This window comes from Pongo abelii, chromosome 21 (assembly GCF_028885655.2).
Source record: "Pongo abelii isolate AG06213 chromosome 21, NHGRI_mPonAbe1-v2.0_pri, whole genome shotgun sequence".
NCBI lineage: Eukaryota > Metazoa > Chordata > Mammalia > Primates > Hominidae > Pongo > Pongo abelii.
The window spans coordinates 39,280,616-39,294,916 of NC_072006.2; the positions used below are offsets into that span (position 1 = coordinate 39,280,616).

General features: G+C 45.3%; 1 protein-coding gene and 1 non-coding gene across 3 annotated transcripts in view; both read right to left on the bottom strand.

Annotated features, from left to right (window-relative positions):
• Window positions 1-664: 664 nt before the first annotated feature.
• EDEM2 (ER degradation enhancing alpha-mannosidase like protein 2) overlaps window positions 665-14,301 on the bottom strand; it is a 31,904-nt gene continuing 18,267 nt past the window's right edge. For both annotated transcript variants that reach the window (XM_024239010.3, XM_024239011.3), the window contains 4 exons: window positions 11,611-11,735; window positions 9,208-9,352; window positions 3,917-4,038; window positions 665-1,232 (listed from right to left, as the gene is read on the bottom strand). In XM_024239010.3, the coding sequence (XP_024094778.1) occupies window positions 732-1,232; window positions 3,917-4,038; window positions 9,208-9,352; window positions 11,611-11,735 (893 nt within the window). In that variant the 3' untranslated portion in view covers window positions 665-731. The remainder of the gene's footprint in view (window positions 1,233-3,916; window positions 4,039-9,207; window positions 9,353-11,610; window positions 11,736-14,301) is intronic.
• Window positions 2,454-2,525, bottom strand: LOC112130401 (small nucleolar RNA SNORD56). Its single transcript, XR_002912673.1, has one exon. It is a non-coding gene; the product is annotated as a small nucleolar RNA SNORD56 (small nucleolar RNA).

Here is a 14,301-nt window from a genome sequence, read left to right on the forward strand (position 1 = left end):
TTCCAACCTGGGTGACAGAGGGAGACCCTGTCTCAAAAGAAAAAAGATGCTTAATAAATCTTTGTTGCTTGGAAGGACAAGTGGATAGATGGGTCAACTAAACAGTAAGAAGCAGCCGGGCATGGTGGTTCACGCCCATAATCCCAGTACTTTGGGAGGCTGAGGCGGGTGGATCACCTGACGTCAGAAGTTCGAGACCAGCCTAGGCAACATGGTGAAACCCCATCTCTACTAAAAATACAAAAAAAAAAAAAATTAGCCAGATGCGGTGGCGCACGCCTGTAGTCCCAGTTACTCAGGAGGCTGAGGCTGGAGAATCGCTTGAACCTGGGACGTGGAGGTTGCAGTGAGCCAAGATCACACCACTGCACTCCAGCCTGGGCGACTGAGTGAGACTCTGTCTCAAAAAAAAAAAAAAAAATAGAAGCACATGTTGGAGCAAGAACTAACAAATACATTTATGACAACACTTTCCGCAAAGACACCAGAAAAGGAACGGAGATTCAACTCTCGACCCCCAGGATCTTTGGAGCCAGCTAACTGCATTTAGCCGTCTCTCCAGTTGCATGAGAAAATTAACTAGATTCACAATTGCCCATAGCAACCAATCCTTTCTTTGAATGAAATCTCATAGCCCAATATGTAAAACATGATAACCAAAAGATGATAGCCAAAAGCAATTTATTATAGTTTAGCCTCAAAAAAATAAAAATAAAAAAATTATCCAGTGGTTATGAGGAGTCTAGGAAAACCTGTCCCAGTAATGCCAACTTGGAGGTGAAGGGCTGACTGGGGCAGCTGAGAAGTGGGACCTTCTGTTTGGCAGGCTTCCTCCCCCTTGCCTGGTCATGGTTTTCAGGTGAGAAGAGTGTTCCTGGCCTTGCTGGGGGTTCCCACGGCCCCGAACTCACAGTCTTTTTCTGAAATTTCGACCTGTTCCGTTTGAGAGAGTAGAATTCCCTCATCAAGTCCTCCACCTCCCACTGCTCTTCCTTCAGCCTCTGGCAGCAGTGCAGGGCAGCAGGGTCGATGGGGTGAGCTTCTGTGTTGAAGATGTACCCCCCAGCCCCCAGGATGCACTCCCCATAGGGGGTGATCACCGCGTCGAATGTGGACCCATTGTTGTGGATGAAGTTGGTTGGGTCAAACAGGAGGTAGAGGTATTTCACAGTCTCGGCCAGGAAGAACGACTCCATGCGGTTGTCCAGCTTGTGGTCTCGCAGATCTTTGATCTGACACGTGGGAGAAGGAAGCAAGTTGGAACACCATCACAATTTGGCAGTAAGGGTCAGGCAATCCCTTAAGAATGCCTGTTCTGCCACAAAGCAGCTGAGGGCCTGTGAGCAAATCACTGAACTTTTCAGAACTTCACTCTTTCCCAAGCCACCATCATCTCTCACCTGGATTATCACATCAGCTTCCAAATGGGCTTCCAGCTTCCATCCTTAGCCCTGCAGTTTACATATACACACTATTTTAAAAAGTAGGGACAGGGTCTCACACCATGTTGCCCAGGCTGGTCTCAAATCCCTGGGCTCAAGCAATTCCTCCTACCTTGGCCTCCCAAAGTGCCAGGATGACAGGCGTGAGACACACACCCAGCCCCTACGATATCTGTATAACATAAGTCTTCCTGTCAATTCTCTACTCACAACTTTCTGTGAACCCTCCATTTCATGCAGGATAAAAATGGAAGTCATGACCTGGCCCCTGCTCCCTCCCTGCCCTCACCTCTTACCACTCTAAGAGCTCCAGCTGCTGCCTTTCTGTCCTGAGCTAGCACAGCACCCTCCTGCCTCGGGCTTTTTGCATCTGTGGTTCTTTCAGCCTGGAGCACTCCGCCTCCAGTTTTCCTCATAGCTTGTTCCCTCCCTTCCTTCAGGTCTCTGCTCAAATGCTTCCTCACCAGAAAGGTCTCCTTGCTCTATGACATGACTTGCTAACCTTGCTCTATGATATGACAATCTCCTATCCCCTTTGTCCCACCTTTTTGTGACTATAAACATAGAGCTAATCATCCCTTTTAATGATGGCATAGTATTCCATCATGAAAATGGATCACCATTTACTTAGCTAATCCTCCTTGGAAGAGCATTCAGATGATTACCAAGTTTTTTTTTTTTTAGAGATGGAGTTTCGCTCTGTCGCCCAGGCTGGAGTGCAATGGCACGGTCTCGGCTCACTGCAACCTCTGCCTCCTGGGTTCAAGCAATTCTCCTGCCTCAGCCTCCAGAGTAGCTGGGACTACAGGCGCATGCCACCACACCCAGTTAATTTTTTTTGTATTTTTAGTAGAGACGGGGTTTCACCATGTTGGCCAGGCTGGTCTTGAACTCCTGATCTCGTGATCCGCCCGCCTTGGCCTCCCAAAGTGCTGGGATTACAGGCCTGAGCCACTGCGCCTGGCCAATTACCAAGTTTTTGTAAGCAACTAATAAGGGGTCTTTTTTTCTCCACTCAGACCCAAAGTATCGACACTTACTAGGTTCAACTGCTGTTGATGAAAACTATTGACATTGTTTTAGTAAGGAGTCTTATTTAGAGAATTTCAACTGAGTTTTCAGGCATGGATGACTAAGATTACTTGCTACAAACATTTATTTTAGCTTCTCAAAATTAGTAATACTTCTAAACAAAACATTCTCAGTGAACTCTATCTTACATTTAAAAATATGACTCAAATATGGTCTTGATGTATCAAGATTATTATTTCCTTGCCCTGTTTGACAAAGGTCAGATGCCTGTTCCCATCATTCACCATGGAAGACCTCCAAAGGGCTTCATGTTCATGGAAATGAGCCCAGCATTCCTAGGAAGGCCCCAGTAGGCTTATCATTTTGGTTTTTCACACAATACAGCATATTAGAAACCAAATCATATCAGGGGTTTTTTTCCTTCCACATGTAGGTCTTCTCTCTTCCCCTACACATATCTATATTTTACTTATAGAATATAATCACATTACAAAATTTTGCAAAATAATTATTTTGTTGTTGTTTTGAATTCCATACCCCAACACCAACTCTGTAGGCTTTTCGGGGAATTTTCTTTCAGACTGTTTTCTTCTACGTTCGTATTTATATCTTGCCTGCTTGGTTCCTGTATGGATGTGAGATGGCTCTCACCTTTGACCCTTTCAATCTATTCTCCACAGAGCAGCCAGAGCGATCTTTCTAAAATACAAATCAGATCATGTCACTACTCTGCTGTAAATCCTACCAAGGCTTCACATTCCAAGTAGAAAAAAAATCCAAACTCTTTCCTGTGGCTTACACAAAACCCTATGTGATCTAGCCCCTGCCTACCTCTGGGACCTTATCTCTTCCCACTTTTCTCCTTGCTTGCTCCGCTCCAGCCACACTGGCCTTCTGCCTACCAGATACACATTCATGGTTTTTTTTTTCATTAAAATGTAAGCTCCATGAGAGCAAAGCCACTGCTGTAACCCTTGGGCCTAGCAGAGTGCCTGGCATGTGAAAGACATTCAATAAATATCTGTAAGACTAAGCAGGACTGCTTTGTTAAGGAGTCCCAGGTTTAAATATAGGGCTATGGGACTCCGGATTCCCCTTAAAATCTATTTTAGGGTCTCACAAAACTTATTGCTAAACTCACCTTTTCAAAGTCACCTATTCAAACAGATCAAAGATCTCCACTGTGGGAGGAATGCCAAGGGCCTGGGTCAAGATCCCAAGGAACTAATCCTAGCTCTACCTCTACTAGCTGTAAGATCTTTAGCAAGGCACTTAGCTTCTCTGTTCTTTGGTCTCCCCATCTGTAAAATACGAGCATTATGTATATCTCCAAGGTCCCTTCCAGTGCTGATATGTCAGAACTCCCAAAGCTCTACCCTTAAAGAGGCTTTTTAGCAGCAAGGGAGACTCTTCCCAGTTCTTGGGGCCATGGAAACACTTACTGTTGCAAATCCGCACTCCACTTTGCTGATTTTTTCAATGGATTCCACGGCATCTCTTCCAAGTTCTAGGAGTGTGGGATCCCCCGTGGCACGGTAGAGGTACATTGCGCTTTCAATAAGTTCTGCAAAGTCCAAAGCAGACCCTCCTCACTCAGTGGCTGCACAGAGATGGCCTGGGGCCTCTTAGGGCAGTGAGGGACTACTCCTCTCCGTATCTTGTCCATAAGGCCCCAACTAGCAGGAACACAGGATACCTCACCCAATGCTGAGTTTCAGAGGCAGTATACCCAAAGCTTGAAGCTCAGTGGAGACCAGCATTAAGGCTGACCAGTGACTCCCACCCCAAGGGAGAGAAAGGTGGCCAGGTTCTGGGGTAGCGAAGGTGGCGGAGGTTGTTGCCTATTTCCCAATATCTGTTCCCCCCTTCCTCCTTAGTAGCAGGATTCCTAACTTTAGCTAAGCACAGGCTGCCTGACTGCCAACACTAACAACTATTCTAACAGCTAGGTGGGATTAAGGACACCATGGCGAGCCATATAAGCCCAGAACATGAGAAGGAAATACATTTCTATCCTAATTAAGCTACTAATTTTCTCCTGTCACTCAGAGTCTAACCTAATTCTAAAACTCAAAAGAAGAGTAAGAGCCTGGCATCATAAGGCTCGTTCTAAGATAGGATAGGCCAAAAGAAAAGGCTGAGATATCCAAGAGCAGGCCAGGCATGGTGGGTGGCTCACGCCTGTAATCCCAGCACTTTGGTAGGCCAAGGTGAGAGGATCGTTTGAGTCCAGGAGTTTGAGACCAGCCTGGGCAACATGGCGAGATCTTGTCTCTACAAAAATTAAAAATTATTAGCTGGGTGTGGCATGCACCTGTAGTCCTAGCTACTCAGGAGGCTGAGGTAGGAGGATCACTTGAGCCCAGGAGTTTGAGGCTGCAGTAAGCCATGATTAAGCCACTGCGGCACTCCAGCGTGGGTGACAAGAGTGAGACCTTATCTCAAAAAACAAAAATTAAAAAAATAAAATAAACCACCAAACCGTCAATCTAACAAAGATGTAGTCATCAGTTCACTGTGCCCAGAAAAAGTGATGTTTTGTCTTGCCCAATTCTGTGCCACAACTGGAACCTGATGTCAAGACATGAGCTCTACCTTAAGATGAATATTAGCCAACAGGAGTGGGTCCAGATGAGAATATTTATTCTAGAGAAAAGGAAATTCAAAAAAAAATGTGTTTATTGCTTTCAAATACCTGAAGAATTGTTGTAGAGTTGACTTCAAGGGTGGCCTCAGCTCAATATGTTTTTCTACTTCATCCATCTTTTCTAAGAGACAGAAGAACCCCTGTCCCCTTTCTATACCGTCATCTCCCCCTGACCTTCTCCTGTCCTGTTTCCTCCTGGGCTTGACCAGTGCTTCTGTCCCTTTTGGCTTATTGCTGCAAACTCTAGTTCTTATTTTATTTGGTTAATTATTTTTTTGTGACAGAGTCTCACTCTGTCACCCAGGCTGGAGTGCCATGGCGTGATCTCTGCTCACTGCAACTCTGCCTCCTGGGTTCAAGGTATTCTCATGCCTCAACCTCCCGAGTAGCTGGAATTACAGGCATGCGCCACCAGGCCTGACTAATTTTTGTATTTTTAGCGGAGACAGGGTTTCGCCATGTTGGCCAGGCTGGTCTCAAACTCCTGACCTCAAGTCATCCGCCCGCCTTGGCTTCCTGAAGTGTTGAGATAACAGGCGTGAGTCACTGCACCCAGCCTCTAGTTCTTATTTTAGAGAAAAGGTCTCTGCCTATCTCCCCAGTTTTCTCTTACTTCCTCCTCCTCTCTCCTCACAGGCCTCTAGACAATTGCTAATCTAATTGCTCATATTCTAAGGCACAGACTAGGGTACACTCATTACTAGATGAACACATTCTGTGTGTTCAAAGGCAGAAAAGACAGTGCTCTCATGGGAGGCCTCCTCTTCTGCTTCTTTTTTCGGCTGCTTCTTTTTTTTTTTTTTGAGAGGGAGTTTTGCTGTGTTACCCAGGCTAGAGTGCAATGGCATGATCTTGGCTCACTGCAACCTCTGCCTCCCAGGTTCAAGCAATTCTCTTGTCTCAGTCTCCTGAGTAGCTGGGACTACAGGCATATGCCACCATGCCCGGCTAATTTTTGTATTTTTAGTAGAGACAGGGTTTCGCCATATTGGTCAGGCTGGTCTCAAACTCCTGACCTCAGTTGATCCACTGCCTTGGCCTCCCAAAGTGTTGGGATTACAGGCGTGAGCCACCACACCCAGCCCTCTTCTGCTTCTAGCAGCTGGTGGGCCAGTGCCCTCATAACCAGCCATCGCGCTTCTCTCCTCACATGTGGGCCTCCTAAGCATGTTAGTTATTGCTTTACTTTCCTGTGCATCTGACCAACTCTGTCGAGCAGTGGTCCCCAACCGTTTTGGCACCAGGGACCAGTTTCGTGGAAGACAATTTTTCCATGAACTGGGGTTGTAGGAGATGGTTTTGGGATAATTCATGTGCATTACATTTATTGTGCACTTTATTTATGTTATTATTACATTGTAATATATAATGAAATAATTATACAATCCACCATAATGTAGAATCAGTGGGAGCCCTGAGTTTGTTTTCCTGCAACTAGACAGCCCTATCTGGGGTTGATGGGAGACAGTGACAGATCATCAGGCATCAGCTTCTCATAAGGAGCATACAACCTAGATCCCTCACATACGCAGTTCACAATAGGGTTTGTGCTCCTATGAACGTCTAATGCCACCACGGATAAGACAAGAGGCAGAGCTCAGGCAGCAATGTGAGCAATGAGGAGCAGCTATAAATACAGATGAAGCTTTGCTTGCTCACACGCCGCTCACCTCCTGCTGTGTGGCCTGGTTTCTAACAGGCCATGGACTTGTACCGGTCCATGGCCTTGGGGTTGGGGAATCCCTGCTCTAGAGGAAGGAGACAGCCCAAAGTTCAGATTTGGACTTAGAGGGAGGTAAAAGCCTGCAGAGGCCTTTAGGCTAGGCTCTGTGCTCCAACACTGCTGATCAGAGAGACATATACGAAAGTATAGGGCTCTGGCCAATTTAGTGAAAGAGTAGTCCTCATCTCCTATTTGCCAACGTTTTGGGGTAGGAAGGATGACTGGATTAACGCACTTCTGGATTCCTGACAGTGGTGCCTTATATATTTTTTTTTTTTTGGAGACAGGGTCTCACTCCATTGCCCAGGCTGGATTGCAGTGGCGCAATCATGGCTCACTGCAGCTATGACCTCCTGGGCTCAAGTGATCCTCCCAGGTAGCTGGGATGGGACTACAGGCATGCAACACCACTCCTGGCTAATTTATTTATATTTCTTACAGAGACAAGGTCTCGCTATGTTACCCGGGCTGATCTTGAACCCCTGGGCTTAAATGATCCTCCTGCCTCAGCCTTCCAGAGTGCTGGGATTACAGGCATGAGCCACTGCGTCTGGCCAGTAGTGTCTTACTTTCCATGAAGGCCTTCCTGCCAGCCTGTCCTGCAAATGGAACAGGTTGCCTCTGTTAAGTAGCAAGCTCCTTGTCACTCGTGGTAACTAAGCAAAAACTAGATAACCACTTGACAGGGCCATATTAGGAAAATTCCAATTAGAACACCTCTCAGGTTCCCTCTAACCCTAAGATTGCACAAGCCTATGTCTTACATTTAGTCCCAAACCCTAATCTTTACCTGTTGGTAACACTAGATACGATACCTTCTCAGAGCTTCTTATTTTTAAAATTTATTTATTTATTTTTTTGAGATGGAGTTTTGCTCTTTTTTGCCCAGGCTGGAGTGCAATGGCGTGATCTCAGCTCACTGCAACTTCTACCTCCCGGGTTCAAGCGATTCTCCTGTCTCAGCCTCCCAAGTAGCTGAGATTACAGGTGCGTGCCACCATGCCCAGCTAATTTTGTATTTTTAGTAGAGATGGGGTTTCACCATGTCGGCCAGGCTGGTCTCAAACTCCTGACTTCAGGTGATCCACCTGCCTTGGCCTCCCAAAGTGCTGGGATTACAGGTGTGAGCCACCATGCCCAGCCAAGTTTCCTGTTTTAAAAACATGCCATGAGAACAAATGCATGGGAAACATCAATAACAGTGGCCTCTAAGGAGTCAAAAGTTGACTAATTTGCTTTTTATTCCCTCTCCTGGTCCCCTCTACACCTCCTACGATAATCACTTGAGTTAGAAGAGGAAGGAAATGGGGTAGAGGAAGGCAGGATAACCAGAAGGCCTGTCCCATGGCTAAAAGGCAATTCAGGTGGGAAAGTGGGAAGTGTCTAAGACAATGGGCTCACAGCCTATTTTGGGGTGGGGGATGACTATGTGTGCTGACTAAGCTTCCTTCCTTTGTCTCCCTTTTTCTTCTGCTCCTCACAATTTTCAGCTTCCTTGAAGTGAATCAAATGACATCAGGGCTAGAAAGGAACCTATGAGAGTGTCTCAAATATAGTCCTTTGCTTGATTCTGAGCTGCAAATGGGGAGGTGGAAGAGACTAGGTAATTCCTAAGGTCCGTCCCAAAGTTCTAACATTCCATACACGTAAGCATAATTTATCTGACCCATGGACTTGGGAAGTTTGCCTACACTTCTGAAATCCTGATGGCAGGAGCTCAAAAGGAGTCAACCTTGGCCTTTTCCTTCTCACTCATTTCCTGATTTGAAAGAGCATATGGGGCCAGTCACGGTGGCTCATATCTGTAATCCCAGCACTTTGGGAGGCCAAGGTGGGCGGATCACCTGAGGCTGGGAGTTGAAGACCAGCCTGACCAACGTGGAGAAACCCCGTCTCTACTAAAAATACAAAATTAGCTGGGCATGGTGGCTCATGCCTGTAATCCCAGCTGCTTGGGAGGCTGAGGCAGAAGAATCGCTTGAACCCAGGAGGCGGCGGTTGCGGTGAGCTGAGATCATGCCATTGCACTTCAGTCTGGGCAACAATAGCAAAACCCCATCTCAAAAAAATAAAAATAAGAAAGAAAGAGCATGCAATTTAGTTAGGAGTCCTGGGTTCCAGGACTAGCTCCTGCACTTAAGAGCCAGAGGTGAGCCATTTCATCCCACTAGGCCTCAGTTTCCATATCTGAAAACATGAGGATAATTAACTCCTAGTAAGAAAACCACCCAGAGCCACTGAAAGGAACAGATGGAAAAAAATGAACTTGTGGGCAGTTGTGGAGAATGGAGGCTTGTAAAGGGGATTTGGGGTTTCAGGAACCAGAGCCTGCGGGCAGATGACAAGCCAGAGACGCTGCTCACCTGGCCGAAGTGGGTAGCCCTCTCGCTTCTCCACTGTGTATCCCTGAGGAATGTTGTAGAATTCCGGGAGCCCCCCAAACTGCTTCCATACAGTGTAGTAGTTGAGGAAGGTCCTCATGGCATTGTCAATGTCTCCAATGAGGCTCTGTGGGAGAAAGTGGCTGTCAGGCAGGTAGACACCAGGCATAAAACCCCACAGACAACCTTAAGAAAAGACAAAGTAAAATCTGTGGGGCCAAAAAGGCCTTGAGTCAATCCCTGAGTCTGCCAGTTACTCAGTGTGGTGCTGAGCCAGGCACTGGACTTCTCTGAGCCTCATCTATAAGATGTAAAATACACCACCTATCTCATACATTGTTGGAAGGAACAAAGATTGTATATTAGGTCCCTAAATCTTCAGAGTCAATGTCAGCTAACAGTTTTGGAATTCAGCCAGCCAGTTAAAAATTCTAAGAATAGAGAAAAGTTTGTGCTAAGGCTCACTCCCACACCACACCCCCAAAAGATAACCATTTTTGTTTTTGTTTTTGAGACAGGGTCTCGCTCTGTCACCCAGGCTGGAGTGCAGTGGCACAATCACGGTTCATTACGGCCTTGACCTCCTGGGCTCAAGAGATCCTCTCACCTCAGCCTCCCATGTAGCTGGGACCACAGGTGCACACCACAACTCCTGGCTAATTTTTTTATTTTCTGTAGAGATGGGCGTCTCATTTTGTTGCCCAGGCTGGTCTCAATCTCCTGGGCTCAAGTGATCCTCCTATCTCAGCCTCCCAAAGTGCTGGGATTACAACCACGACCCATCTTGCCTGGCCTCAGATAAACATTATTGGTTTCTTGTATAATCTTCCAGAGTTTCTTTATGCATGAGTATATGTTATTTTCCCCACACTAAAAAATAATCTTTGGTTCCTTATTAATAGGGATATTAATTATCTCCATATTTTCAGATACGGAAATTTGGCTTTCAGATATTTTTATTTGAATTGGTTCCAAAAACTAATGTGGCAATAAATAATTCTGTATATATGTCACATCAAATAGATGTAAAATGTAATGTGTAAGATACATTTTCAGAATTAGGATCACTGGGTCAAAGGATATATGCATTTATAATTTTACCAGCTATTGCTAAGTAGCCATTACTATTAACGTAATCTCACTGGGAAGCAGCTAACCCTGACATCTTCATTGGATGTCTCATGGACAGAACAAACTTGGCACTTCCTAAACAAAATTCTTGGTTCCCTTACTTTCCCACAAAATTGCCTCCCTACTCTGGCCTTTTTCCCTTCTTGGTAAATGACACAATGTCTACCTGGTTATTCTGGATAGAAACCCGGTGGTCATTTTTTTTTTTTTTTTTTTTTTTTTTTGGAGACAGAGTCTCACTCTGTCACCCAGGTTGCAGTGGCATGATCATGGCTCACTGCAGCCTTGATCTTCTGGGTTCAAGCAATCCTTCCACTGCAGTCTCCTGAGTAGCTGGGACTACAGGCATGTGCCACCGCACTCAGCTAATTTTTTATTTTTATTTTATTTATTTTTATTTTTTTTGAGACAGAGTCTTGCTCTGTCACCCAGGCTGGAGTGCGACGGCGTGATCTCAGCTCACTGCAAGCTCCACCTCCCGGGTTCATGCCATTCTCCTGCCTCAGCCTCCGCAGTAGCTGGGACGACAGGCGCGCGCCACCACGCCCAGCTAATTTTTTGTATTTTTAGTAGAGACGGGGTTTCACCGTGTTAGCCAGGATGGTCTCAATCTCCTAACCTTGTGATCCGCCTGCCTCGGCCTCCCAAAGTGCTGGGATTATAGGCGTGAGCCACCGTGCCAGACCTAATTTTTTATTTTTTGTAGAGATGAGGTCTCACTATGTTGCCCAGGTGGGACTACTTTTTCTTAAAACTTTTAAAAATGTAGATTATAAAAACATTTTGGTACATGCACTATTTTGGAACACCAAAGTGGGATAGATCAGATAAGCTCTAAGATCCTTCCAGCTGCAACTCTACCAGACCATGTAATGGAAAAAACAACGAGATGGCACAGCGGCACAAGCTGCTTCCTGCCCTTCCTGAGGCCCACTGTCAAGAATGAGATTGGACAGAAATGCCCAGTGGAGAAACAGCTGTTGCCAATGGCCATTCCTGCCCACACTGGAAATGCACTGTCGACTTTAAGTACTACAACATTCCATGGCAAACTGGGAGCTCAGTTCCTGACACTCAGTTTGGCAGAACTCTAAATCTATCTAATTCACTCTAGGTCTCTCTTCCATCTTCAACCTGTCCCTCCAAAAAAAGTACTCAAGCAACTAACAAAGTACCTTATTTGACTTATACATCAGAATGAGCTCGCTTTGCCAGACCCATAGAAAGATGATCACATTCTTTGATCATTCCTACCTGAAGACCAGGCCAGTAGGCCTCCAAGGACTGGAATACTGGCATGGACACAGTGCCCTTGTACATCTGCACCCACAGGTACCAGTCATCGAAGCGGGTGTAGTTCCGGATGGCTTTGTTATACTCTGCAGTGGGGGAGATGGGATAATGGACATATGAGTGATTAGGGAGAAAAAAGGCAGGCCTGGACAGCGGAAGCGAGGACTTACACTTTGGAAAGAGCACCAGGATGCAATGAGGCAAGGAGGCTAGACAAGAGCATGGATTCTGGAGTCAAACTTCCAGCTCAAATTCCAGCTCCAGCTCTACCACTTGCTAACCGTGACCTGGGGTGGGTTTTTCCCTTTTAAGCCTCAGCCTTATGATCTATAAAATGGGGAGGCCAGGTGCGGTGGCTCACACCTATAATTCCAGCACTTTGGGAGGCCGAGGTGGGCGGATCACCTGAGATTGGGAGTTCCAGACCAGCCTGACCAACATGGAGAAACCCTGTCTCTACTAAAAATACAAAATTAGCCGGGTATGGTGGTGTATGCCTGTAATCTCAGCTACTTGGGAGGCTGAGGCAGGAGAATTGCTTGAACCCAGGAGGCGGAGGTTGCCGTGAGCCGAGATCACACCACCGCACTCCAGCCTGGGCAACAAGAGTGAAACTCCATCTCAAAAAGAAAAAAGCAGAAAGTAATTGATATGGTTTGGCTGTGTCCCCACCTAAATCTCATCTTGAATTGTAGCTCCCATAATTCTCATGTGTTGTGGAAGGGACCTGGTGGGAGATAATTGAATCATGGGGGCCTTTTCCTCCATACTGTTCTCATGGTAGTGAGCAAGTCTCACAAGATCTGATGGTTTTCTAAGAGGTTTCCCCTTTCACTTGGTTCTCATTCTCTCTTGCCTGCACCGTGTAAGACGTGCCTTTCGCCGTCCGCCACGATTGTGAGGCCTCCCCAGCCATGTGGAACTGTGAGTCCATTAAACCTCTTTTTCTTTATAAATTACCCAGTCTTGAGTATGTCTTTATCAGCAGTGAAAATGGACTAATAATGTTACGTATCTGTGGAACTTTTCAGTCATTTATTTATACAACAAACATTTGCTGAGCACCTACCAGGTTCCAGGCTCCTATGAGTTTGTAAACAAGACAAAATCCAGCCTTCAGAGAACTTACATTCTAGTGGGAACTTGAATTTATCCCTCATATCTCTCCCCTAGATTGTAAATCCATGAGGTCTGGGACTTTGTTTTGTTTACTGCAGAATCCCCCACACTAGTACAACAAGCAATAAATATTTTCTGAATGAACAAAGTACCAAATATACATGCAAATAAATAAGATAATCTCAAACAGGAGTTGTAAGGATTATATGAAACAGTCCATGTTCAGAGCTTGGCACAATGCTTGGCACATCCATGGTATTCGATAAATATTTGTTGAATAAATGAGTACAGTAGCCCCCCCTTATTTGAGGAGAATACGTTCCAAGACCCTCAGTGGATGTCTGAAACCATGGATAGTACTAAATAAACTCTATATACAGTCATGTGCCATATAACAACATGTCGCTCAACACTGAACTGTAGAGACGGTGGTCCTATAAGATTATAATAGAGGTGAAAAATCACCACAGCCTAAAGATATCACAGCTGTTGTAATTTTATAATGCAATGCATTACTTACTTGTTTGTGGTGATACTGGTGTAAACACACCTACTGTGCTGCCAGTCATAAAAGTATAACACATACAATTATGTACAGTACATATTTAATAAACAACTATTTACACATTTATGTATTTACTATACTATTATCATTAGATAACTCCTTCCTCTTATATAAAAAAGGTCGGCTGGGTGTGGTGGCTCACACCTGTAATCCCAGCACTTTGGGAGGACAAGGCAGGCGGATCACGAGGTCAGGAGATGGAGACCATCCTACCTAACACGGTGAAACCCCATCTCTACTAAAAATACAAAAAAATTAGCTGGGTTTGGTGGCAGGCACCTGTAGTCCCAGCTACTCAGGAGGCTGAAGCAGGAGAATGGCGTGAATCCGGGAGGCGGAGCTTGTAGTGAGCCGAGATCACGCCACTGAACTCCAGTCTGGGCAACAGAGCAAGACTCCGTCTCCAAAAAAAAACAAAAACAAAAACAAAAACAAAAATTAGCCACGCGTAGTGGTGGGCACCTGTAATCCCAGCTGCTCAGGAGGCTGAGACAGGAAAATCACAGGAGAATTGAACCTGGGAGGCAGAGGTTGCAGTGAGCCGAGATGGCACCACTGCACTCCAAAGCGAAACTCTGTCTCAAAAAAAAAAAGTCAACCGTGAAACAGCTTCAGGCAGGTCCTTTGAGGAATTCCAGAAGGCACTGTTATCATCTGAGATAACAGCTCTGTGAGTGTTACTGCCCCCGAAGACCTTCTAGCAGGATAACATGGGGAAGTGGAAAACAGTGATATTGATGATCTTGATCCTAGGCCTAGGCTAACGTGTGTTTGTAGCTTAGTTTTTAACAAAAAAGTGTAAAGGTAAAAACAAAATAAAAAACTAAAAATAGAAAAAAGCTTAGAGAATAAGGATAAAAGAAAATATTTCTGTATAGCTGTACAATGTGTTTTAAGCTAAGCGTTATTACAAATGAGTCAAAAAGTTTTTTAAAATTTTAAAGTTTATAAAGTAAAAAAGTTACAGT